At 37.6% G+C, this 27,817-nt stretch overlaps 1 protein-coding gene across 8 annotated transcripts in view; it reads right to left on the bottom strand.

The window, feature by feature from the left end:
• The window catches only part of ESRRG (estrogen related receptor gamma), a 592,374-nt gene that overhangs the window by 176,069 nt on the left and 388,488 nt on the right, over nucleotides 1–27,817 (bottom strand). For 7 of the 8 annotated variants that reach the window (NM_001132224.1, XM_063728289.1, XM_063728299.1 and 4 more), the window contains 1 exon segment: nucleotides 3,000–3,415. In NM_001132224.1, the coding sequence (NP_001125696.1) occupies nucleotides 3,000–3,402 (403 nt within the window). In that variant the 5' untranslated portion in view covers nucleotides 3,403–3,415. 8 annotated transcript variants of the gene reach the window in all.

Raw genomic sequence — 27,817 nt, 5'->3', positions numbered from 1 at the left:
TAAATGAAAGATTTTTGTAAGAAAATATCAATAAATATAGCAACGATGAGCCAGAAATTATAAAGATATAGCTATGAAGATATTTAGGACATTCATATGTACTGCATACTAACTTGGTTTTGTGCTCTTAATTTAAAACTATGAAAGGCTATGAGAGGATTAGGATTAAGTACTCATCTACTATGTAAGAGTATGATGTCTTGAGAAATTGTGCTTTGGGTAAACTTTTTTTTTTTTTTTTCTTTTTGAGACTGTGTCTAGCTCTGTCACCCCAGGCTGGAGTGCAATCATGGCTCACTGCAATCTCCAATTCCTGGGCTCAAGCAATCCTTCCGCCTCAACCTTTCCAGCAGTCAGGACTACAGGCACATGCCACCATGCTCAACTAATTTGTAAATTTTTTTATAGAGATAGGGTTCTCACTTTGTTGCCCAGATTAATCTCTTGAACTTTTGGCCTTAAGGAATCCTCCAGCCTCAGCCTCCCAAAGTGGTGGGATTACAGGCATGAGCCACTGCACCTGACTAACTAAACATTTTGATTGTGTTCTCATCAGCCACAGATCAAGGAAGTTATGTAACAGACAACAGAAAAGCAAGGGAGAGCCAGTACAAGTAAGGATTGTCACTAAAATATTCAGTGCAACTGATGGAGAAGAGTTGGATTTCCAGATGCTCTTAAAAGGGAAGGTGGGCCGGGCACGGTGGCTCATGCCTGTAATCCCACCACTTTGGGAGGCTGAGGTGGGTGGATCACGTGAGGTCAGGAGTTTGAGACCAGCCTGGCCAACATAGTGAAACCTTGTCTCTACTAAAAATTCAAAATTAGAGGGGCGTGTTGGTGCATGCCTGTAATCCCAGCTACTTGGGAAGCTGAGGCAAGAGAATCACTTGAACCCAGGAGATGGAGGTTGCAGTGAGCCAAGATCATGCCATTGCACTCTAGCCTGGGCCACAAGAGTAAAAATCTGCCTCAAAAAGAAAAAAAAAAAAAGGGAGAAGGTGGGAGACTGCTCCATGTACACATAAAGGGTTTCAGAATCATGTTTTGTGAAAATATTTAAAAGGATTAGCACTTAACAAACATTACTTCTTTTGTACTTTGAAAACTAGTACGTCACAAAATTATGAAGGCTCCAAATAAATTGGTTTCAGTTCTATCCAACAAGGGGCCATTAGATAATGATGGTCTATGGTCAGTGGTGAATCAGCAGTAGCATGGTCTAGAGCATGGGGTCTAAATTTGAATTAGCATCAGGATTACCCAGAAGGTTGGTAAAATGCAGATAGCTAGGCCCACCCTCAGAGATTCTGTTTGAGTTAATACAGGATGGGGCCTGGGAACTTGCATTTCTTACATTTTCCCAGATGATGCTGGTACTGCTGGTACAGCCACTGCACTTTGAGAACTGTTGGCAAATAATACAGCACAGTATAGTGCAGTGTTTCTTAACTTTGCCTTTACATTAAGCATCACCTAGGAAGATTTCAAAAACCCCCCTTTCCCTGGCTGTACCCAAGACCAACTAATTCAGAATTTGAGGACATGAACCCTGACATCAGCATGTTTTTTAAGTCTTCCACTGATTCCAATGAGCGGGCGAGCTTGAGAACCACTGATATGTGTGAAGATAGACTTTGTGTCCATAACTGGTTGTTAGGAAGATACATTCTGTAAACCACTGAGCAGAACCATTGGTGTGCTGTGGATCCTCAAAATATATTTTTTTCTTCCCCTATTTTCTTCAAAAGTGAATTACAAGAGACCTAAAAACGTGAAATCTAATTTTTTTACCAGAATATATATCTATAGCTTTTTCAGGAACTGAATTCTAGATCTGTAGATTACCAGTTTAAAAGGGCATAAACAAATTTCAGTCCTATTTTTCTACACTGTATGGGGGAAATAATGTTATTTATAAATCTGAAATCTATGAAGTTTGGGGTATATATCACTTACATATGTTGGAGGTATATTTTATCATTCAATGACATTTTATTGGTATAATTTGGAAGGTTTTTTTTTAATATAAATTCATTTAAAAGTTAGAAAAAGTATATCCAACCATAAGGAAAAAAGAAAGATGAGTAGGTAATTAAATTTGTCTAGAGCAGTGATTCTTTTTTTTTTTTTTGAGACGGAGTCTTGCTCTGTCGCCCAGGCTGGAGTGCAGTGGCGCGATCTCGGCTCACTGCAAGCTCCACCTCCCAGGTTCACGCCATTCTCCTGCCTCAGCCTCCCGAGTAGCTGGGACTACAGGCGCCCGCCACCATGCCCGGCTAATTTTTTCTATTTTTAGTAGAGACGGGGTTTCACCGTGTTAGCCAGGATGGTCTCGATCTCCTGACCTCGTGATCCGCCCGCCTCAGCCTCCCAAAGTGCTGGGATTACAGGCGTGAGCCACCGCGCCCGGCCTAGAGCAGTGATTCTTAAAATTGGTCCCTGGACCGGCAGCATCATCAGCATTACCTGAAAATTTGTTAAAAATATACAATCTCAGGCAGGCTCCCACCCCAGATCTAATGAATCAGAAATTCTGGAGGTAGGACCCAGGAATCTGCATTTTAACAAGATTTCCAGATGATTTTAATGCATACTCAAGTCTGGAAATCACTGGTCTAAAGTATTTATTATTTCCATGCATCTGTAAGAAGATCCAAAGGGGTCAAAAACACTGTTAGTCCAATGTGCATTTGTACAGTTGCTATATAGACCCACATTGCTCTAACAATAACTATGCTCTTGTAAACTCTACCCAAAGTTTATTATCCTTGCACCATTAAAGCTTAACAGTAAGAGGAAAATTAATAGATATTGAGTATATCTGGGGGGATTTTATTCTATAAATCTTCCACTATCAGTTGTAATCTATTTCTATTTTCTACTCAAGAGAGAATTAAAACTATGGTACTTGACTTATGAGAATAAGAATAAGGAAAAACGAAAACCCATCATGTGAGGTTGGAAGTGGGGAGAGTATACCCAGGTCCGACACTAACCTTGAATTGTCCTCTTGAAGAATGCCTTGCAGGCTTCACATGACGCTACCCCATAGTGGTACCCAGAAGCGATGTCACCACACACTAAACACAGTCTCTTGGGCATCGAGTTGAGCATGTATTCACACTTGGTCTGGGGATCTTCAACAATGGTGCTGGAGCAGTCATCATACAGTTTCCTGACAGGCCCACTACCTCCCAGGATAGGAGCAGAAGGGTAGAGAGGTGGCGAGTCAAGTCCGTTCTGATGGCCATTCATGGTTGAACTGTAGCTCCCACTGGCGTCTGACGAGCCACCAGGGCTGTGGTGGTTGACGCTGTCCGTCAGGGAGGCCGGGCTGGAAGGTTCCGTCTTGATGAAGGACGAACAGCTGGAATCAATGTGTCGATCTTTGTTTGACATTCTGCAGAGAAGCCTGAGATTGAGGAGATACAAACAGAGACAGAAAAAAAAGAGTGTCAAACACAGAGACCAAAAGAGGCAGAAACAAAAGAGATGGTGAAAAAATAGAGAAAGGGAAAGGGAAAGGTAAAAGGAGGAAAAAAACAGAATTCATATGTTAAAGACATTGCTCTTTGAGAGTGTTTCCTAAGGGCTAGGGACTACACATCATTCATTCTCTAGTCAATACTTCTTGTTCTACAAGAAGGTAATCAGCATAAGGGCTTGACAGGGTTACAACAAAGGGCCCAGATAGGCCATAAACAAAAGCTCTAAAGGGTCCAATTGCTTTTATTTTACCTTTCTCTTGGAGAACCAGTGTCAATATCTAAATCAACTCTAGATTCTAAATTTGTCAATGGAAGAGGTGGTGATTTGCAAAGTCTATACCATTTCTAAAATTGTATTTATCCTCACTCTACCTTTCCTTCCTCATTCTGATGCTGCAATCATTTTATTATGAACAGAATAAAACTTTTATTTTCAAGACTGAACAGATGATCCTCAGCTCTGTAATTACTGTTTGTCAGCACGCTTCCATAAGCATAACTGTGCCTTTTATTGATCTGACTAAAACACATAGGGAATATATCCTCAATCACTTTGTTTCTTTATTTAAATTGCTCTATTTCATAGTCATTTGGCAATATAGAGAGACATCAAGTATAAAATTCCAGCCAATATTTAAAGATTATTTCCTAGAGCCTGCAAAACTTAGTGACTGATCACCAGCATTGATTAATAAATATGTGCATGTGTTTCTTGCGTGTGATTTGCCATTATTTAAGAGATGAATCAGTAAAAGCCATTTGAGCCTTCAGTATACCTGTGAGTCCACAATTCTAATATTATATTTATATTATCTGATATTATAAAATCTGATGTCATATTTATATTCAGTAAAGTAGAAATGTATCAAATTTTGTCCTAAAAAATATATTTGTGACGGTCCTTTCCCCACTTCTTTTTGTCATTTAACATTACACCTCCTAAAAGGAAAAATGATGAAGCATCTAATCTGACACAGTGTTTCTCTTATCTAGAAGAAACACTTCAGCCCTCTTTCTTTGTTGATCTCACAAGCGACCAAATTTCTGGAAAGGTAATTAAATGAAAAGATATAATTGGTCCTATTTTCTTTTTATTTAGCCTTTGTGCAAAACTTCGTTTAGCAAAATCTCTAAGAAGCTTCTGAGAGCCCACTACAGAAAGAAGACATTGACAGTCAAGAAAGGGACTTAGATAATTGCCTCCCAGTGGAAAGTTGATTTATGGGAATCCCTCTGGGTAACGGTCATTCACTAGAATTTGGGAGACTCGTCAAAGGATAACCAAAGGGATGCAATTATCTCTTTCACTATAAATCTAATGACATTTGATCATTGCACAAATTTCATGCCCTCCTCCGGGTCCTCCATTGTTCTGTTACTTCAAAATGAAGAAAAATATGGAACTTTTCTGGCAGGAAGTTTCACTTAACTGTTCCAAGAAGGCGGTCTCAGGAGCAAAGCACTGAGGCAAGATTTGCCTCTTACCAAAGATATTTCACTTTGAGAAATCTTGCACAGCTTTCTAAAGTCAAGCAGTATCAGGATGTGAAGAAAGCAAATAGGAAGGAGAAAGCCACCAAAATATCTTCGTACTTTCGCCCACCCACTTGTGTTGTCCTTTCCTCAAGAACTAGCGAAAGAAAAAAATATCCCCCTTGCCAGCCTGAACTACGGCGTTCCTCTCTCTTCTGCATCTGCTGCCTTGTACCCGTCACTGTTAATGAACGTTGTAATTAATAGATCGCTCTCCTTGTCTCCTTAGCACTCTGGGCTAAGCACTTTCCTCAAGTCAACGTTTGAAAGAAAGCGGGTCGGGACTGACTTACAGCAGCCCTGTGAATTCCTTTTAATTTAGAGCACTTACACCACCACTTCACTTATTACCTTATAATTACTGGACTGTGCGCACATACATTATGATCTTAGACTAGAGTTAGAAGTTATTAGGGTACTAAACCATGCTTGCTCCCCTTTCCTCTCTCCAGCACTGAATTTCCCACAGCTATGACAATTAACTCTTTCACCATCTGCCTACAAGGCACTGTTTTTTAATTTAGAATTTTTTTTTTTTTCATCCAGAGGAGGGTTTCTTGGGGCTGCTTGATTTTCAGACCCTCTTAAAAATTTTTTTTTCCTCTCTCTGTTTTCCTGTGTCCTCCATGGTCACTGTCACCCCAATTTTCTTTTTTTTCAGGCTCTTCCTCATGGACTTGTAAAATTTGCAGAACTCTTCATTTAAAGAACAAGGCCAGAAATTGCCCTCCCATTTACGGAGCAGTTATTTGCTAAGTCATCAAATATTTATGTGTCAAATGCATGTTGTTAAAGTCCCTGAAAAATAGGGACTCTCCAGCAAGTTGTCTCATCCAAAATCTCAGTCCATAACTCGGCAATAGGCTGGATAAAACAAGGAAATTCAGGAGGTACAACCTGCCAGAGAGGTCCTTGAAACAGAAGCAGTATCTTCTCCTAAACAAGGTCTGGCCACTGGAGCCATACGTGAAAGTGAACCAACTGGATTTGTGCTGTAGGTTGTACGTGTTTTTGCCCTGCCACGAACTGTTTCCTTAATTAATATCTTTTGCCCAGTGGAAATAATAAAAGTCAGAATTGCCATTTATCAAGTGCTTATTATGTGCCAGGCACTAAGCTGAGCATTTTACAAATATTACCTCATTGAACCCCAAGATAACTTCATAAGGGAGGTATTTCTCTTTAGGAAACCGAGCCTCAGACCTGTCAAAATTTGCTGAGGGTCATACAGCTAGGAAGCAGTACAGCCTGAATCTGAACTCAGGCCTGACTCCAAAGTACAGAGCAAAAATGTCTTGAAGACAACAGAGTTTTTAATGGTGTTTATTTACTCAATTTTAATAAATAAGCAAGCAAGTAAGGTAGAGGTGGCATGCAGAGATCTACTACTTTTATTTATCAGCAATTATGTCCACAGCCCATGCATAAGTGGAAAAGGGGTGAAGGGGCCACTGCGCTGGCTGCAGGTCTGCCCTACTGCATCACCCAGCCAGGGTGTGCAGTGATGCCTAAACAGAATCTCTGAACCAACACGGTTGTCTCGTAATTACTACTTAGCTTATTACACTGAACACTTCCTAGAAACTATTATATTATAACCTAAAACTACAGCGAGTCTTAATTCTCTGCCTCTCTGTCTCTGAAATTCTACAGCTCTATTATTCAAGCCTGAAATATTCACAACTATCTATAAATTCAATTGTCAGCTGGTGGGTTTTATTCTAGACTTCACTTCAATCTAAAATTAGAGGCACTAAAATTCACATTAACTCTAAGAGGAATGTAGTGAATAGGACTTTATTTCAAAAGAACACCTTTTTGTCAGAAAGAGCCATTTTCAAAATGATGGCTTTATCTGTAGCCAAAGAGAATAAGCCCAATTCCACATTGTGCTGTTAATGCAGAAATTTTAAGTCACATTGGATTAATAAAAATCTAAATTTAGTTAAGAATTATGAATAGAAATAACATGTGTCAAAATACGTGGGAAATATTTATTTTAAAGCTTTAGTATGGTTACTATTATTATTTTAAGAGAAATGGTGAGATGAACAGGGAGAAAGACCAACTAACTCCCTTCTCAAAACCTCTGAATGAACCCCCTGAGAATAAACTAGAGGGGGAAATAACAATGTCAAGAATAACCTTTAGTTTATATATGAGACACTAGGTTTTTTTTTTATTATTATACTTTAAGTTTTAGGGTACATGTGCACAACATGCCAGTTTGTTACATATGTATACATGTATCATGTCGGTGTGCTGCACCCATTAACTCGTCATTTACATTAGGTATATCTCCTAATGCTATCCCTCCCCGCTCCCCCCACCCCACAACAGGCCCCGGTGTGTGATGTTCCCTTTCTGTATGAGACACTAGATTTGAGGAATTTAACAGCCTACCTGAAATTTCAGGGCTTTAAAAAGCATCTCAACACAGTTTGAGATACAGCATCAAATAATTCTGATGGTCATACTTCAACCTAGGAAGTCGTTTCCTAGCCCTGCTTAGGGTCAGCAAGGTGAAAATTATCTTTGGCATTAGATACTAATGATCAGCCAAATAAAATGTCTTAGTTGTTTGACTATTTAAAGATGTAATTTTTGAAAGTTAATTAATGGTGTGTATATGCGTGCACATAGAGAGAGTGAGAGAAAGAAAGAATAAGAATCAATTAAAGTTGCTGCTGTGGGGGAAGAAAGGATAATCTGTAAGTTAATGTTCAATTTCTATCGTAATTATCAAGCTTAATTGTTTTCAGAGATTCTACCTACATCCAGGTAAATGTGTGATCGTGAATGAACCGTCAGGAGTTTGAATTCCCACATGCATGTGCTGATGTTCAAAGTGGTCTGCATTTCGATGGAAGGTCTGAAGCTCAGCCAGTGCTTGTATTTGTTAAACTCTGGTAGAACAATAATGTTCCATAGGGTTATACATTATTAACCCTTTCACCGAAATACAAGTTCTTAACAAGCAGCTGTATTTCATCATGTGAATTTTACACAGATCTTGAATTCATTTGCTACTGTATTTCCACCCTAAAACAAATGGAGAAATAAATGGGAAAATGGGTGCATAAAATTCTCATATGGAATGTGTATACAGATCATCTTAGATCTTCTCATTTGTTATACTAAGGCAATATCTTCTGCAACTTTTACTATATCTATACCAATAATAAACCCTTTGGTAGGCCAAATAAATGTCAATTAAAGAAGTTAACATATTTTCTATTCTTTGTCATCCTTAAGGGCCTGGAAAGGTAATCATCATCATCATAAATTCCAAATGCTTTAAAAATTTATTTCCAATGTTTTTGCATAAGGACACAATGCAGCAAATCTCCAAGTTTACATACAAATACAGAGATAAGAAGAGTTCTCAGCTCCTCTGTGTGATTCATCAGAATCACAGAATTTCAGGGATAGAAAAGAAGGTTATCAAGTCCCAGCACTTAATCACTACTGATTCAAAACAAAAATGAATCTATGGGGACTGGTTGATTTTCTACATTCTGAAATTACCAGATTAAATATTTAAGTATTTGTGTTTTAAAAAATAAAAGCTCTTAATAGTCTATAGTGTGTGTGTGTGTGCGTTTGTGTTTTATGCTTTTAGAAGAAAACCTCTAGACTAATGTTGCAGCTCCCGGAGGTACAGGCTTCAGAGCCCATGACCCCAGCAGCTCCCATGGCAGCCTGAGTTACAACTTCAAGTACGCTACTTTACAATGAGCTTTTTTCCCCCCTGCTTCAACTAATTGCACTCTCGTAAAGTGGCAAAATGTGAATCACTTAGTAACAAAATGGGCACCAGCTGCTATTGTCAGAGAATGGTGATGCTGAAGAAAGGGAAAGCAACCGAATGAAGTGTCATGTCAGAAATCAACGGTGCAACGTGTGATTTGAGAAAACATGACTACTTTACAGAGACAGGGTGTCATTATGGCATCACAGTAATACGATGCTTTGACAACTGCTGGGTCTAACATATCATCATTGCATTAAGGTACACTGGCTTAGTTGGGAAAAGAAGAGAAAGGATTTTTTCTTTTAATAAGAAATATCTTAAGGTCTGCCTGGTTAACCTAACGGAAGGAGATCATTAATTGTAAAGGAAGAATTGTGAATCCTGACCCACACGCTCAGAAAGATAAAAACACATGGACAACTTATGCACACATGCTTCTGTATAATTTTACGGCCTCCTTTAATAAACATTGAGCCCTAATAGAATGGATTTCTGTATATCAGGATCACAATGATTTAGATTTAGTAAAGCTGCTTCTTGATTCTTTGAACAAATAACTTGCGCATTTAGTTCAAAAGACTCTCTCTAGCTTACTCCATGAAGAACAAGAGTAAGAAAACAGCTGCCCTCAAAGCTGGTGCCTGAGTTGCTGACAAGAGATAGAGCTATGTAATGCGGAGACATAGAGCCAGCCCCCTAAAAAGAAAAATCAGAGCTGAAAGCTCTCCCAACTCTGTAAAAGGCTCTCTACTGCAAGCAAAAAGGAAATTCAGTACAAGTAATCAAGACGTTCAACTCATTTCTGGCTGATCATTGAAATAAAAGTGTCCCATGCATTATAATTTCATACCTACTGACCAAACTCTTAACAGCAGGACCTCACTGAAACCCTATCTACTTTTAGGGTTGTAGAGTTCAATGGTCCTTTCTCATTTAATTTTTTTCTAATATTAGATTGGTCAACTATCCTGGTTTTAGCAGTAAAATCCCATGTCCTGGATACTCCTAAATCCCAGGTAAATCTGGTTTGTCATTCAATCTGACATATAAAGATACCTGTAGAATCCTATGTCTTCACTCTTGCAAAATATAAGGGATTTGGAAATGGAGACAATTCATTTCTTGCAATGGAGGCCCATAAATATGGCAAGAGAAATGCACTAATAAGATCGACTAAACTAATGAGGACTAGGGGTGTTGTAAGTATGTACGTGGTGTAAGTGTCTGTGGACACAGCAGCATCCCATTTTACTATGCTGTGCAAGCTGGAAGTGACTGCTGATTTCCTTAAGTCACCCAGACTATTTTAGATGTAGGAAATTGCAGTTGCTTCAATTTGTATTGCCAGGTGATTTCTTATGCTTCCTGGTTGATAAACTTTATTAATGGGAAAAGAAATGGTCCTGTGATATCACAATGTGTTGCACATTATGATTGTTGACAGTTTCTGTATTTAAGGATTTGATCTGATGCAGAGGCGCTTAGTAGTGCAATTTATCCTTAGCTTGTTTTCTTGGACCTATTTCAATCTGGGGGTGAGCATCTCTTGTTTATGGCTCTAAATACAGTAAGTGAGCTACTGACAAATCAATAAAACTGTTAAATGCATAATAATGCCGAGTAATTGCATACATGATGTTTTGCATAATTAACTGTCTGAGCTTTTCTTTAATGGGCGCTCATGTAATATAGAGCAGCTATAAGTCCATAAAATGTACACAGTTTATATGAACCGTGATTCTGCTTAAAACTCTGGCTAATCATCTACATCGGCTTTGAAGGGAGAGCTCTCCTCCACTGCCAAGTCCAAATCAATTCTTATGACATTACTTTATAACTAACATGATATTTAACTGATGATGGCTATTAGCTATTATACAGATTGCACTCAAAAACTGTAACAGTAGGGGGGAAATACCATTTAGTTTAAACAAACTTCTGCCATGTAATCAATACTATTGAGGCAAATTAAGTGTTTTAACAAGTGTGTATATTTGCCCTAATGCAGCTTAATTAACTATATCCTCACAACTGCTCAACTACATGACACCAACGGATCCGAAGAGAGAATCTCGAAAACCTCCTAGACAGAAACAAAGATGCACAGCAGATGGAAAAACAAGCATTTTGTCTCCGATCCCTGAAAATATTTCTTACTTTACACAAGTTATCCTTCTGCGAACCAAAAGCCTAAAGACAGAAGGGCTTTCGAACAGTGTGCTATAGTCAACCATTTGGGTAGTAGATGTCCCAGTCTTGACCAGATCACTATGCCCAGGGTAGAGTCTAACAGCCCTAGGCAATGGGTGGAGACCACCACTAAAACAAAAGGTTTCTACGAGATTTAAAAAAAAAAAAGTACCCAAGGTAAATCATTAAAATGAGGCTTACAATATATGCTGAATGTAACATTTATTCGGTGTTAGAGATTTACTATGCCATAAGCAGATCTCCTCTGCAGTAAGCTTTCTAGGGGAAAGCAATAGTCTCCTACTACTACAAATCTCTGGTCTTTCAAACGGAAATATGGATCAATAAAGTTTGCTTGTGTTCAGACAATTCTGTTTTCAAGCAGTCAAGGAGCACACCAAAGAGAACTCGACACAGAAGGGGACTGACAGCTAAATGAAGACCTTCCCACAGCACCGCGCTAGAGAAGAAATAAACAGACATTCAACTCATAGAAAGTCTATGCACTGATCTCTGCAAATTGCAATTGAATATAGATGCTTTACTCACAGACGCTCCAGTGATGGAGTTCGCAAATCAAATCGAGGTCAATGAAAGCTCAGGCTTCCTGAACTTCCCTTTACTATTCTCTGCTATACTGAAACAGGAAATGCAAATGCTATCACAAGTTGATATAGGGATATGGAGATCACAGTATTGATGTCATTCTTTACTCATTAAGATAATGTTTTGCAAAAGCAATTACAATGACCAATAAACCAGCTGCTTCTATAGACATAGATCAGTTCACCAGGAGTGGAACTCTAAAAGGTACTCTGCAACTGAGTGAATCACAGTGTTGAGAAAATCTAAATGCTAGGAAATCATTGTTGAAATAAAGGTTGCTTCAAGCACATATGAAAATTTCTGTGTTAGACGGAGATTTGCAGCACAATCAGAGACAATAAACCCCATCTGTTGGGTAGCAGTTAAACTATATTTATATTTTTACCTTAATAGCTTAGTCTGCAGTAGTTAACATCTGGATGTAAATGCAGCTGGTCTTGGGTGATCTACAGCAGAGGTGACATTATATTGTTGGTATCAGGTGTCGTCCAGCTGAAGTAGGAGAGTAGTGGGGAGGCAGGGAGGAGGGGAACTCAGCTAATTATTAATCCTAAAAATTCCTCCTCTATCCTCTTTTTACATAAACATTTCATCGAGCTAGTTACCTGAAGAGAAAGTAAAGCTAAAACACAAAAGCCACTATTTGCAGGCAAGGGAAAATAACATATATCTGCACATATATTTAATTCAAGCCATGGAAATGACTAAGGATTTATTTTGTAGCATGACAGGTATTGTTAAAAAAAAGAAAAAAAAAAAGGATTATTCAGCAACAAGATAGCATCCAGTGAAGCCAGTAGAAGCCATTGAAAAGCCAAGAGTTCAAATCAGGACCTGCTTGTCGTTTGTCACATTCAAAAGTCCAAATGCAAACATGCAGAGAAAAATTTCTAAATATAAAATGCCATTCTAAAAAATCAACTAAAAAAAAGACTGTACCAGAGTTTCTGCCGCTTGCTTTTCTTCTCTTCTCCTTTCCCAGGGAGCCCTGACTTCTTGTAGTATTCAACAGAGTAGGAGACATAGGTTCTAGCTCTGGATCCAGGCACTGTGTAACCTGAGGCAAGTCATTGTACCACCCTGACTCTCAGTTTTCTCATTTATAAAATGAGAGCATTTGCCTACATGCTTTGTAAAGAACTTCAGCCCTTTTTAAAAACCGTATATTCTACTCAGATAAAAAACACACTGGCTTGTAAGTCTGATTAGACCTTGAGAGCAAAGACTATTGCACTGAGGAGCACTCTTCAAACTCCCAAACTTCCATTTCCTTTGCTGCCACTGCACTGAGTCACCATTCAGGGACATGGCAGGGCCCGTGTCTGTGTGTGTGTGTGTGTGTGTGTGTGTGGTGTATACATCTGTGTGTGTGTTGCAGGAGAATAATTAAACAACTTGCTACATAACAATGAAACTGCAGCAACCACATTCAACTGAAGACTCACTCCCAGTGGGCTACAAAAAGACAGAGACGTGATCATTTTAGGGGAGCTGGGGAATGGGACTCTTGGTTTTTTCCTAGAAATGGTTCTGCTTTTGCTCATTACGTTTTTGGTGGGAGGCGTTGGCGGAAGGGCAATTCCCTGCAATCAGTGTTTAAGTGAATGTTTGTCCCAGTGTGTGACACCACGCTGTCAGCAAGCAGCGGGGAGCTGTTGAGTTGTTACTACATTTGATTTGACTGCCAGTAGGAAGCTTCATTTCTACCAACTGTTAGTTGCTCGCTCAGAGAATCTTCTCTTCATTTTTGGAGTGATTTTTTTCCCTCTCTTCTATTTCCCGTTCCTTGATATGTCGGAAGCCCAAATGCCACGTGGATTTGTAAGAGGAAACCTTAGTACTTGGCCCCTAAGCTTGTCAGATCTGAGAATCTGGATGCAAGGGATCCACGCAATTTGTTCAGTGCTCCTGGTCTCTCATTTAGCGTCTTCTACAGCTGAAGATTGCATTTTAATTCAGAATCCCTAGACCACTCCAAGATCAACGCAGGCATGAAGTGGTTCTGCCACATTGTGGCCATGTCTTTTTACATGGTGGGGTTTATTTTAGCCAACAGAACAGATATTTCTGCATCCCTTATTAGGTGAAAATAAGTGTCATTCACCTTTTTGTGAAATTTTGTTGAAATCAGTGCTAGTTTTGGTGATTGCTTCTGGCACTTTAAAAAATTTTTCTGATTTGGTAACTTTACTACATCACAAGAAAGTCTTTCTCCTTAAAAATAATAACTTTGGTAATTAGGAGTCTCAAATAGTGCCTCTGACAACAACTTTTGACAATGAAAAGGATCTTTGGGAAAAAAAACAAAAGAATATCCATGAGTGAAAAGGGTGAGAAAAAAAGAAAAAACAATCCCTGAGAGATACTATGAAAATTCAGGCTGAATAGAAAAGTAATTAACACTAAAGAGCTAAAACTGTAATTAAGAAAAAATTTCATTAAGAGGAAGCAGGCGAGCCTGCTTTTCTAAATATGACAAGGTGCTGTGTAAAAATAAAACAGAAGCAGGTTTCGGTGAGTGGAGCGGGAAAGCCATGTCTTTAACCAGATCAAATTCTCGAAATTGGCTGTCAAGACAGGATTGTTGTGATTTATACCCGTCTATCAAGTGCACGAATGAGAGACAGAGAGAACAGAGGCAAGCTGCTGTCGCTTCCATTCGCAAAGAACCTTTAATTTCCACAGCACCATCTGTTACCAAATCTAATTCACATTCCCCCTTAATCTGGTTTAGTTCCATAATACTAATTCTTCCCCAACCTTTATGAACACAAACCATACAAAAACAAAACAAAAATAAAACAACAAAAAACAAGGCTTTGGTTCTTAGTGAGTGAGAAATTGAATATTACAGAGTTAAGATGTTAAGGCTCTGGTGACTTATGTGAAGCAGGCTCTCTTCCATTAAAATGTATTCCTGGTAAGGGGATTTGTTTTCAACCAATGCAGAGATATGAAATTGTTCATATTTGGGGTAAAAAAATTAAAAAAGATGATATAAAAGTAGGCCGGGGACATGAAAGCAGAGGTTGTCATAAAATACAATTTTTGTCAAGTTTAGTCACTTTGAGAACTGGCTATAAAATCACTTTGTCATCGCTTTCACATAGAGAAAGGCTGAAATTGTATTTTTGGTAAGGAAACTCGAGAGAGTGGTGTATATATTCAGAAAGATTGGAGAAGGGTTGGGGAAAAAACCTAGGAGAAATAGAAATGGAAAACAATTATATATCTCTCAAAATACAGAGATGCATATGGGTAAACACACATTAACTTCCCTCAATCTAAGATTCTATTAGCACATCCTTTTGATTCGCCATTGCTTCTACTCTTAGCCAATGTAATAACTGGCATTCACAATAATGAGTCTGCAGAGCTATAAAATTAGAAAGTGCTTTCTGCATCAGAGAAAGATTAAACTATGCTCAGTAAAGATTTAGTGTTAAATGTATTTTATTGCTTTCCAAGTCTGTGGAAATTTGTTATCTCTAAAGGCAATAGTACATAAAGATCCACAGGCATCCATTACAAAATGCAAAAAAGGTACCATGTGAATACTGGCATGAGTTTTGATTACACATTTAGTCAACTGGCTCACTACCTAAGTTTCCTATGGCCATTACAGGAATTACCGTTTTGTTCTCTAACCCAGTATTATAGAACACCAGCCAGGTTACATAATATCATTCCCTTACTTTCAGAAATAATTGGAGAGACTGTGACATAAAATTTATATTTATCACAGGTCTGATTATCATCCATAAATACATTTTTATAGAGAAGACTTTAACATGTAAAGTCCGTGGCTGAACTGGTAGTATCTTAATATATTTTTTTAAAATCCAAAATGTTGGGATTTTTTGGATTTTTAAAAATTCGGATTTCAACTATTAGATGTAATAAAAGCCTGATTTCTTTTTTTTTTTTTTTTTTTTTTTTTTTTGGAGATGGAGTCTCATTCTGTTGCCCAGGCTGGAATGCAGTGGCGCGAACTCGGCTCACTGCAAGCTCCGCCTTCCGGGTTCATGCTATTCTCCTGCCTCAGCCTCCCAAGCAGCTGGGACTACAGGCACCCACCACCACGCCTGGCTAATTTTTTCTATTTTTAGTAGAGATGGGGTTTCACCGTGTTAGCCAGGATGGTCTTGATCTCCTGACCTCGTGATCCGCCCGCCTCGGCCTCCCAAAGTGCTGGGATTACAGGCGTGAGCCACCGCGCCCAGCCTAAAAGCCTGACTTTTAAGAGATATGGGAGATTGTGAAAGAAGATAAACTGTTTTATAACACTGAAACAAACAAAAAACTTGAGACCTGAATAAATGTGCCTACACACACAAACATAATATCTATACACTCCCTATAAAAACATCAATGGATGTCATAAACAAATGTAACTGATTAAAGATTATACAGATGAAAAAATATAAGGCAACACTCTTAAGATTTTCATTATTCAATAAGGAATATGCTAATTCTGATATCCCTAAATTATAATATGTATTCCATAATTTTTAGAGTTTCTATTTCAGTTCCAAATGAAAGAAAATTTTCAGTTTTTCACACACATAAGAGAGGCTAAAATTCATAAGACCGACAACAATAAATGCTGAGGAAGATGTGCAGCAACTGAAAATCACATATGTTGCTGGGAGGGTATAAAATGACACAACCTCATTGGAAAAAAAAGTTTGGAAGTTTCTAATAAAGTTAAATGGACACCATATCACAGCATTTCCACTCCTAGATATTTACTATAAGTGAAAACATATCCCCACAAAAAGAACTGCTTAGGAATGTGTATCATAGCTTTATTTATAATATAATATTAGCCCTAAGCTGAAAACAAATCAACTCTCCATCACTGATGAACAAATAAACAAATTATGAAATATATACCTGTGTGTGTGTGTGTGTGTGTGTGTGTCTGCATGTGTGTGTGCTCAAAGGAATCCTAGTCAAAGATAAAAAGAAATGAACTGTGATAAATGCAATGACATGGCTAGATCTTAAAAACATCCTGGCCAAGTAAAACAAGCTAGATGCAAAAGAATATATACTGTAAAATTCTGTGATGTTCCAGAACAAGGAAAACTAATCATCATAATAGAAATCACAGTGGTTTTCTGGAGCAAGGAGTGGGGATTGCCTAGAGAGGAACATAGGGAAGCTGGTGGTTTTATGAATTATATGGGTCATATTTGTTAAACCCCATCTAACTGCACAGAAAATATGTCTTGTTGTAAATTGTATCTAAAATTTAATCTAAAAACAATTTTAAACAATGGGTTAAACATAATAACCATGCATTACCAGAAGTTTTCCTTGATTCCTATGCCCTGTACCAGATCGTAAATAACCAGATCTAGAATATTCTTTTATCAGTGCCTACTTCTACCTCTCATTTACACACAATGGACTAGGGAAGTGAGAGGACTTATTAAAGGACTCCCAGAATTACAGGTAAAACCCAGTTCAAAGTCCAGATTTCCATCGCTTAGGCCAGCTCTTTTCTTAACTAAGGCCTGCAGTGAAAAATATTTCACTGACTTGAATGATAAAATGCTTTTCATATTCTGTTTTTAAAAACTTATAAAATCCTTGCAACTGTAAATATAACATAAATGCATTTATGTGTTTATTTTGGAAGAAAAGAAAGCTAACCTGCCTTCATTCGCCATTTTCTTCCCTCAAAATATGTCCAATAATAAAATGGCTTTAGGAAATCTGCAATGTGTGAGTAGTCACAATGTGTCAGTGTAAGTCAGTCAAGGTAGGCTTAAACATTTTCTTGGTTTCCTTTGGTTTGGCTTTGGCAATAAGGAAGTAGATGCTATAGAATATAGAATAAAGAAAAATGTAGGATTTAGGAAGTACAAATAAGAAAAAGAGGATAGTCATTTGATTTTTTAAAATATGGTTAAGCTATAAGTATATACATAAAAAGTAGAACGTATTAGGGAGAAAAATACCACATATAAAACCTGACTAGGTAAAATGATACATTTCAAAAGAAATGTATAATTTCTAAGAGGCTACTGGGTAAGAAAACTTGCATAGCAACTGGAATATATTTAAAAATTATTTCGTCACCAATTTGCCAAATGCTTCTGAGGTAGTAATACTTAGATGACTTTCCTTAGCAGGAAAGGAAATAAATCATAGAGCACATTTCTTGCCTTCTTTAACTTTCACATACACAAAGGTTACAACATTTAGTATTAAGGAGAAAAAACATAATTATACAGCTAATTCATGTCTTCCTGAAAAGGGGTTTCTATAGAATAATAAAACTGTGTATATCCCTGAAGACAAATCTGGCCAAGTTCACCAACCATCCCTTTCAATGGCTCCACACATGCTACAGGATACCAGGTCTCTTAATCTGGGTGTCCAGACCTGGCCTTCCCTGAGCTGACCCGGCCTTTCTCTTCAACCTCAGCCTTATATCTTAAACTATCATGCATCGTGTAACAACATGTCAGTCAACAACAGGTCACAAATACGACACTGGTCCTGTAAAATTATAATGGAGCTGAAAAATTCCTATCACCTAGTGACGTCATAGTGCAATGTATTACTCACATGTTTTTGGTGATGCTGGTGTAAACAAACACATTGCACTGCCAGACATATAAAAGTATAGCACATACAATTATATACAGTATGTTGTACTGATAATGATAATAGATGACTACTTTACTGGTTTATGTATTTACTATACTTTTTAATCATTATTTTAGAGTGTAGTCCTTCTACTTATTAAAAAAAATTTTTTAAAAAGTTACTTGTAAAACAGCCTCAGGCAGGTCCTTCAGGAGGTATTTCAGGAGAAGGCATTGTTGTCATAGGAGATGAAAGCTTGATGCATGCTACCGCCCTGAAGACCTTCCAGTGGGACTCAATGTGGAGGTGGAAAACAGTGATATGGATACTCCTGACCCTGTGTAGGCCTAGGCTAGTGTGTGTGTGTGTGTGTGCGTGTGTGTCTAGATTTTAACAAAAGAGTTTAACAAGTAAAAAAAAATCTAAAAAATAGAAAAAACCTTATAGAGTAAGAATATAAAGAAAAAAAGTATAACTGTACAACATGTTTGTGTTCAAAGCTAAGTGTTATGATAAAAAGAGTCAAAAAGTTGTTTAACATTTTAGCAGTTTATATAAAATTAAAAAGTTACAGTAAGCTGGGGCTAATTTACTAGTGAACAAAGAAAATTTTTAAACAAATGTACTGTCACCTAAGTGTAGAGTGTTTATAAAGTCTACAGTAGGATACAGTAACGTCCCAGGCCTTCACATTCACTCACCATTTACTCGCTGACTCACCCAGGGCAATTTCCAGCCCTGTAAGCTCCAGTCATGCTCAGTGTCCTCTACAAGTGTACCATTTTTTATCCTTTTTACTATATTTTTACTGTACCTTATGTTTAGATACACAAATACTTACTATTATGTAACAATTGCCTACATTATTCAGCACAGAAACATGCCGTACACATTTGTAGCCTCTAGGTTATATGACATAGCCTAGGTGTGTAGTGGGCTATATGATCTAGGTTGGTGTAAATACACTCTAGGATGTTCACGTAAGGAAATTGCCTAACAAGAAATTTCCCAGAACATATCCTTGTTGATAAGTAACACATGGCTGTATACATGCAATGCTTAACGCTTTGTAAGCCCCATGCTAATCAGCTTTTCACACTGCTTTTCCTTCTCTCTGGAATTCAACTTCCTTGCCCTTGGCAACACTTTCTGTACAAATTCTATTCATCAGTAAAAGTACAATTCAGTTATTATTTCCTCAGCAAGTCTTTCCTGACACTCCTTCCTTTAGGCTTATAATACTATGAGCCTATTTCTATAATTACAGTTAACATCTTTTTGTGTGTGTGTAATTAAAAATTCTTTTGTGTGTAATTAAAAATTTTTCTATGTGTGTAATTAAAACAAATAGAGATGGGGTCTTGCGATGTTGGCCAGGTTGGTCTTGAACTCTTGGCCTCAAGCAATCCTCTTGTCTTGACCTCCCAAAGTGCAAGGATTAGAGGCATGAGTCACCACATCCAGCTTTAACATCCTTTTTAATGTGCAGTTGTCCCTCAGTATCCATGGGGGATTCATTCCAGGACCCCCGTCAGATACCAAAGTCTACAGATGCTCAAGTCCCATATATAAATTGAGGTAGTATTTGCATATAACCTATGCACATCTTCCCGTATACTTTAAATCATCTCTAGATTATTCTTAATACCTAATACAATGTAAATTCTATGTAAATAGTTGTTATACTGTATTGTTTAGGGAATAATGACAATTAAAAAGTCTGTACATGTTCAGTGCAGATACAATCGTACTTTTTTTTTCTAATATTTTTTATCTGCAGTTGGTCGAATCCACAGATGCAGAGCCCACAGATATGGAGAAGTGACTGTACAAACTTATCTTTCCACCCTTCCACTATGAATTAATTGTTTTATACTTCTATTTAACCCTGTTCCTGGGTTGTTGAGTAAATGAAAAAACCATGAATTCACACACACAAAAAGTTGTGGACTTTAAATATTGGATCACACATTTCCTAAATAAAAGTTTTGTTCATACAATTTCAAGAATCTGTGAAATAAAACATTAAGCATAGAAAAACTATTTTATGGAAGACAAAACAAAACAAAACCCAAAAACCTGCTGTGTGAAGTAGTAAAATGATTATAAGATTTTTAATTGGAAGGCCTGGTTTTGAGTTCACCAGCATTGTCATTTGCTAAAGGTAAACTCTGACATGGTATCTACAAGACTTAGGATATCATTGAGCAAGGAAGACAAATACCATTTTAGGGTGAAGGAGGATGACCCCAAAAGTGAGAAAGTAGGGCATAGTCTCAGAGAATGTAGGAAGGGGTGGTTCTGAAGAATACTGTAGGGGATATGGAATCAGAAATGGGTTCAGAAGCCCATTGGGGCGAGATTGCAGAAGGTTTGAAATATCACACTACCTAGATTAGATGTCACTTTGTAGGTAATGGGAAGCTACTGAAGGTAACTAAGGAGAAAAGAGAAATCAGCCAATTTGTGTTTCTTTTCTTTTTTCTTTTTATCTTTTTTATTTTATTTTATTTTTTAATTTAATTTTATTTTATTTTTATTTTTATATATATGTATTTTTTTGACACAGTCTCAACTTGTCACCCAGGCTGGAGTGCAGTGGTGTGATCAGAGCTTACTGAAGCCTCTTGACCTTCTGGGCTTAAGTGATCCTCCTGCCTCAGACCCGAGTACCAGGGATTACAGGTGCCTGCCACCACACCTGGCTAATTTTTTTTTTTTTTTTTTAATAGAGACAGGATTTCGCCATATTGCCTAGGCCGGTCCTGAACTCCTGGACTCAAGTAATCCACTCGCCTCGGTCTCTCCCAAAGTGTTGGGATTACAGGCATGAGCCATTGCACCTGGCCCATTTTTTGTTTCTACACTGTTTTGGCTCCAGCATTTTCCATGTATTCACTCATTCATTCCTATCATGTTTTAAGCCTATAACCTGGTAAACAAAACAGACCACATCTTTGAACTCAGTGTTTACAGCCCAACTATGAAGCTATTATATTATCTTCATTTATCACGAAGATAAATCATGAGGAAAAGGCCTGAACTAAGATGGTGGAAAAGAGAATGAAAAGAAGGGAGATGAATACTACGGGAATCATCAGAGGAGGTTTTTGCACTCCTAGTATTCTGCAAATAATATATAATAATTAGTCAAGCTACAATTTCTTTGACAAAGTACAATTTTTAATATATTATATAATATAAAAACAAATTAATGCTTTGTCATGGAACTGATCATTTTCTTGAACTCTGGTAGTGGTTACAAAAATCTCATATGTGATAAAATTATGTAGAACTAAACACACACACACACACACACACACACACAAATGAATATGAGTAAAACTGGTGCTATCTGAAAAGTCCATGAACTGCAATTACCTGGTTGTAATATTATACAATAGTTATGCAAATAGTTACAACTGAAGGAAACTGGGTAAACAGGATTTTATGATTTCATGCAACTCTGTATGATTTCATACAACTTCATGTGAGTCTATAATTATCTCAAAATAAAAAGTTTTTTAATTAACATTTTCCTTGAGGGCTAGACTATAGATCATATTTGACTTTGTATCCCCAGTACTTCATGTTATGCAAAGTTCATGTCAGCTACTTAATAAATGTGTCACTTAAGAGATGTTTGTTGAATAAGTAAATGAACGAATTACAAAGCATCACATCAAATAAACACATCATTTCTGTTTACTAATGTTACGAACCTGATCTTATGAGTTTCTAGGTCTGAAATATATGTTTATGGCATTAGTTTAAATGATAGAATCATGAGTATCTGATTCTAGATACCACAAAGTCCAGATCATGAAGATTTCACCAGTGTGAAAAGGTGGTTAGCATGGGACTTACAAAGCGTTAAGCATAGCATGTATACAGCCATGTGTTATTTATCAACAAGGATATGTTCTGGGAAAGTTATTGTTAGGCAATTTCCTTATGAGAACATCCTAAAGTGTATTTACACCAACCTAGATCGTTGAAGATGCTGGCATAGATGCTTGGATGGTTCTCTCTTCCGCCACCACATCTCACAGTGTATGGTGAATTCTCAAAATAATGTTCTTAAGAAATACTGATATAATTTTATATGTCCCAAAAAGATATACGGAAAGTTTGTTCTTTTTCTTTTCTCTGCTGTGGTGAGGAAAAAAATTACAACCCTACTGGTTCTCAAGACAACCTTGTAAGATGAGTGTTATCTCCATTTTACAGAAGAGGAAAGAAAGCTGTAGTAGAACCAGAACCAAACTTAAATTTTCTGTTGAAATCCTTCACTCTGCACTACAAAATGCTGTACCCCAAAGATTTAATATCAATATTTTATAACAGCCAACTTAATATGTCAACTGTAGACACACCTATATTTAACACTTTAATTGTCTAAAGATATTTTTATCCTTTAATTTTCTTAAACAACTGTATACACAGTGAGTGCCATGATGTACCTGTCTTGACTATTTGACCCGAAAATAACAAAACTGTGACCAAATTAAAATAAAAACAAAAAAGATAACTTAGTCCTTCTTAAATGCCCACGAACAAAGAATAATGGCGTTGAAAAGTCAAAATTAAAGAGCAACTTAAAAAATACTAAGACTATTTATATCATAGGATAATAAAACATACTAAGATTATTTATATCATAGTTACTCCCTAACTGGTACAGAATTAGAGTCTTCTAATAAGGAGAAGCTGACTTATTTCACACCATGGAAAACTGGAGCTAGATATTAGGTAGAACTTTCCGGCCAAATAGTTACTGTCATTAATTAACTGTATTAAAATGTATAATTAAAAATAGTTACTGTCATTAATTAACTGTATTAAAATGTATAATTAATATAAATTAATTAACTCACTGTGCCTCAGTCATCTGTTAAATAAAATGGGGTACTAATACCTATCCTATCTGATGTACAGGAATGTTGAGACTCACAAGATAAAATAGGTATCAAATCTTTTGAAAAGGTTAAAGCATTATGCAAAATTAAAGTACTACTACAAATTTGTAGAACAAAATATCTTATTTATTTATTTATTTTTTTTTGAGACAGAGTCTTGCTCTGTTGCCTGGGCCAGAGTGCAGTGGCATGATCCTGGCTCACTGCAACATCCACCTCCCGGGTTCAAGCGATTCTCATGCCTCAGCCTCCCAACTAGATGGGACTACAGGCGTGCACCACCACGCCTGGCTAATTTTTGTATTTTTAGTAGAGACAGGGTTTCTCCGTGTTGGCCAGGCTGATCTTGAACTCCTGACCTCAAGTGATCCACCCGCCTTAGCCTCCCAAAGTGCTGGGATTACAAGCGTGAGCCACTGCACCCGGCCCAAAATATCATTTTTGATTTTTGGAATAATCAAGCATTAAAATCTGCATCTGATTTTGTAATACAAATCCAAACTTACCTGGAATACTTACAAAAAGTTATTCAATTTTTGAGATTTGTTGTGATTTGTGTTTGTTTAAGCACTTTAGTAATGTAGTCTGAGTTTTACCAATCTTTCATCAATTTACACAATGCTATACCAAATGATTTCCTTAATTCTCAGTACCTGAGATTAAGAGGTTATGCTAGGTGTTTATAGCACAGTTTTAATTCAGTCAATACACAGATCTTTTATGAGTATCTTCGAAGCGCAAGGCATGGTGCTAGCTGTGATAATGAGGTCTTTTTCCAAAGGAAAATGTGGTGAGTTTCAGGGAAGGTCAAAATAGCCATGCTAAGAATTAAGGTTGTGTGGAAGTTATGCAAGAAACTAATGAGGTTAGAGCCCTCCATCAGATTCCATGTGGATAACAATTAATTTAACACAGGTCAGGGGAAAATGTGGAGACAACTTCTAAAACTGCTTAGCTACATTCAACCATCTTAGCCACTAAACACAAGGAAAATAAGACAAGATAGTGTGAAACCTGTCACTACTTCTGGAAATAAAAATGACTCCTGTGAATAAAGGCATAGTCTCAACCAAGCGCCATGGAAACTTCTCTGTGGTTACTTTAACAATCCACAGTATTAACACTTCTCAGCCTCAGTAGCTGCTGGCCACACCCTAGAGACTTAAGCCCCTGTCCCCTCCGTTTGCCCCTAAGGTGTTGACAGTTCATCTGTTCAGTTTCCAGAAGGGAACTAGACATGGCAGGGATATTTATTGTTCTTATCCAAAGCTCAGTAGGAATTATTGAGGGAAAACAGGGAAAGGAAAAATTAGTGCAATCCATCTCATGAAACACTTGGCCAATGTTACATATTAGCTAACTACTTAGATGTATAAGATTGCAAGTTTTGGCCGGGCGCGGTGGCTCATGCCTGTAATCCCAGCACTTTGGGAGGCCGAGGCGGGTGGATCACGAAGTCAGGAGATCGAGACCATCCTGGCTAACATGGTGAAACCCCGTCTCTACTAAAAATACCAAAAAAAATTAGCCGGGCGTGGTGGGGGGTGCCTGTAGTACCAGCTACTCGGGAAGCTGAGGCAGGAGAACGGCGTGAATCCGGGAGGTGGAGCTTGCAGTGAGCCGAGATTGCGCCACTGCACTCCAGCCTGGGCGACTGAGCAAGACTCAGTCTCAAAAAAAAAAAAAAAAAAAAAATTGCAAGTTTCTTCCTGGAGCACATATGTCCCCATGCAAACTCTGCTCATAACTAAGCCTCTTTTTTTATGGGAAAATCGCAAAACAAACAGTAAGTGATGGTCAGTATAGAGGCATTAACTTTACAGATTAAAAAAAACAATATGATGGTCGATAGTAAGAAACACTTAGGGGGTGTCAGAGAAAGAAATGGAAATGAAGTAAGGAGTTTGGTTTCATCACTTCAGAAACCTTTATCGAAGAGATGCCTCTCTCCAGTGTCTAAGGAACCAAAGTGTCTGTGCCTCAGGGAACTGAGCTTTAGGGAAAACAATCTCTTGAAAAATGGCAACTTCCATCCTAGCCTATGCCCACATGTACATATTTCTCCCCACTCTCCAAATTTTGGCTGACAGATTAGCCAGTTCAGGTAATAATGCTGACTGATGTTGTGAACTTTATTCACAACCTCACGAGGCTGAGGGCTGCATGCCGAGGCCATCGCCAGCATGTACATAAGGTCATCTGCTTATTTACCTGCATTGCTGTATCAAATATGCTGTCACATTTAAACTACAGAGCTACTAAAATATCTGCCACAAGAAAACAAATAATGATAGCCAAATGATGGTGTGTGATTGGTTGACTGTACTGAGTACAGGGGGTTGTTACCTAGTAGTTTTATTAAATATGAAAGCAAAAGATTTATATTATGGGTGATAAGGGCAAGAATGCTGTAAAAGTGAGAAAATATGGCAACAGTGTGCTGTACATCACCAATGGGATAATTATTTATCTAAAAAGTTGGCATTCTTAGACTTCCAACATGCAGTGTATGAAATTCATATATTCAAAGGAGACATCATAATAACCTGCCGGCTGGTAGTGATGGATATGTTTTTAATCCAAATGACCACAATCTTCAGTCTACCTGTCATGGAGGGCCAGAAAAAAATGGAATTTTCCTTTCATAACTCTTGATGTTGAAAGAGGAAAAACCTGGAAGAATGATAAGTGGCTCATTCCAATGGACAAATGGACATGGAGCTGAGAGAATGGGTGTGAATAAAAGTCATTGTTCCTTAACTAATGCCATTTTCACTTGTTACACTGACAAAATAAAATGGAGGGAGGGATGATTTCTGCCCCCTTCATGTCTAAAACGCAGGAGTTCAAACTGCAACAAAAGCTGGAAAACCTTCAACACCATGTGAGTTAATTTACAAATTACCTCTTGCTGAAAAAGTCAGGGAGAGGCTGGCATAATATTTGTCTATTAACTAAAACTTATTGTACAAACATAGCAAGAAGAGTGATGCTGTAGAGCTTTATTGACTAGAAAGCCTCGCCTATGGATTTCCTCCTTTGAGGTTTAAAGGAATTCCTATTTCTCATTTACAGTCTATCAGAAAAGGTATATGACCTGCATTTTTTAATTTATATAAATCCACTCAGTCAATCAGCCTGGGCTGAAATTTAATGGATGTATCAGTCATCGTTGGTCCGGAGAGAGAGAACGAAGCACCAACATCTACTACCTCATCTCCACTGCTTCTATTATACTCCCCCCAGCCCTGCACTTTTTTTTTTTTTAACCTCACTAGCTTAGATACCTCGCTTAACTATTAAGCGGGGAGTCTTGCAAAGTTGTTGTTTTTAAAGAGAGAAGTCTGAGTAAAAATGAGCTGATGGAAATATAGGAAGACTCTGGCTATTTTCACTTTTAAAAAACTTCATTTTCCCACCTGTGTCATGGCAATATTATCACACATTCAGCAAATATACAGTAGTAAGATGTTTCTGTGACAAATTAATTACTTTCTAAGCATTTTATCAGATAAATAAAAAATCACCACAGGATGATAAAATCAGCTCATTCAGTTGATTTAACCTGTCCTTCAAGAAACTCACCTGAAATAGATTAAGGACCACCTCTCAGACACACACATACACAAACACACACACTTACGCACTCATTTGCTCACTCTTAAACATATAAGCTGGACTCTCGTACTACTGGAAACAAGGCTCGTAAAGGCCTCCTAACACCAGAGCCAAATAGTACTGTTTACTGGATTAGTATGAAAGATGCTATTCCTATGCATTTCAAAAGATAGGAGAAACTGAAGATGAGAACCTCTTCAAATATCTTTAATCTCTGTGTAATCTGCTAGAGTCTACACTTTCTCCTTTAGTACCCTTAGTAGGTGACTTATGGTTTTATTTTGACATTTCCTTTAATATCAGAAAATATTATATTTTTATAGTCCTATTCTTACCCTAACACTCTAGGCAGAGAAGAAACCAGTGAGTGGCTAGGTTTCTGTCTTTACTTTGCTTTCCCCCTTTGCTAATTTCAGAAAGTGAATCCAGCAATTATAAGTAGTGTGAGGCTGATAAGGAGTCACACATGCAAGAGAAATAGGTTCAATTCAAGCTTCCCTGACTAATCCTTATTATGACTCATTTCGACTTCAGAATTTGTCGGTTGAGGTAAGAAGCTAATTTGGCTTTGAGAAGTAAAATCTCAGTTTTGTACTTTCCTTCTAGTGCTATTAACAACCCCATTATTAAGAGCAAGTTTGCAGAGTTTGGGGGGGTATGAAATATTTATTGAGTGCCTGCTTTTGCCAAGCATTTTTTGCATGCTATTTTATGAAATCGCTAGACTTAACATCGTTTAAGCAGTAGCATAAATTTCTCTGGCTTTCAAACTCATAGTCTACACCATACTATCTTGCTTCCCAAAATAAAGTGCATTATTTTTAAAACCTGCACCTAATATCATCCTTACTCTATGACCCTGAGATTAACAGTCTGACATTCTGTGAGATACTGTCAGGAAATGGCAGCAGAAAGGACCTGATAGATTTCTCTTAACTGCTTCATTCCTCTATGCACAGATGCTGCTCCTTCTGTTTGCATTCATCAGCAGGCATGTCTCCTCTCTTGCCATGGGTTCTCTCCTGCAAATACAACTAGGTTTTAATCTATATGTTTTAAGAAAACAAAGGAATCTGGCATTACGCTTGGACCAGCTGTGACAT

The sequence above is a fragment of the Pongo abelii genome, chromosome 1 (genome assembly GCF_028885655.2).
Source record: "Pongo abelii isolate AG06213 chromosome 1, NHGRI_mPonAbe1-v2.0_pri, whole genome shotgun sequence".
NCBI lineage: Eukaryota > Metazoa > Chordata > Mammalia > Primates > Hominidae > Pongo > Pongo abelii.
This window is presented reverse-complemented; position numbering and strand designations above follow the sequence as displayed.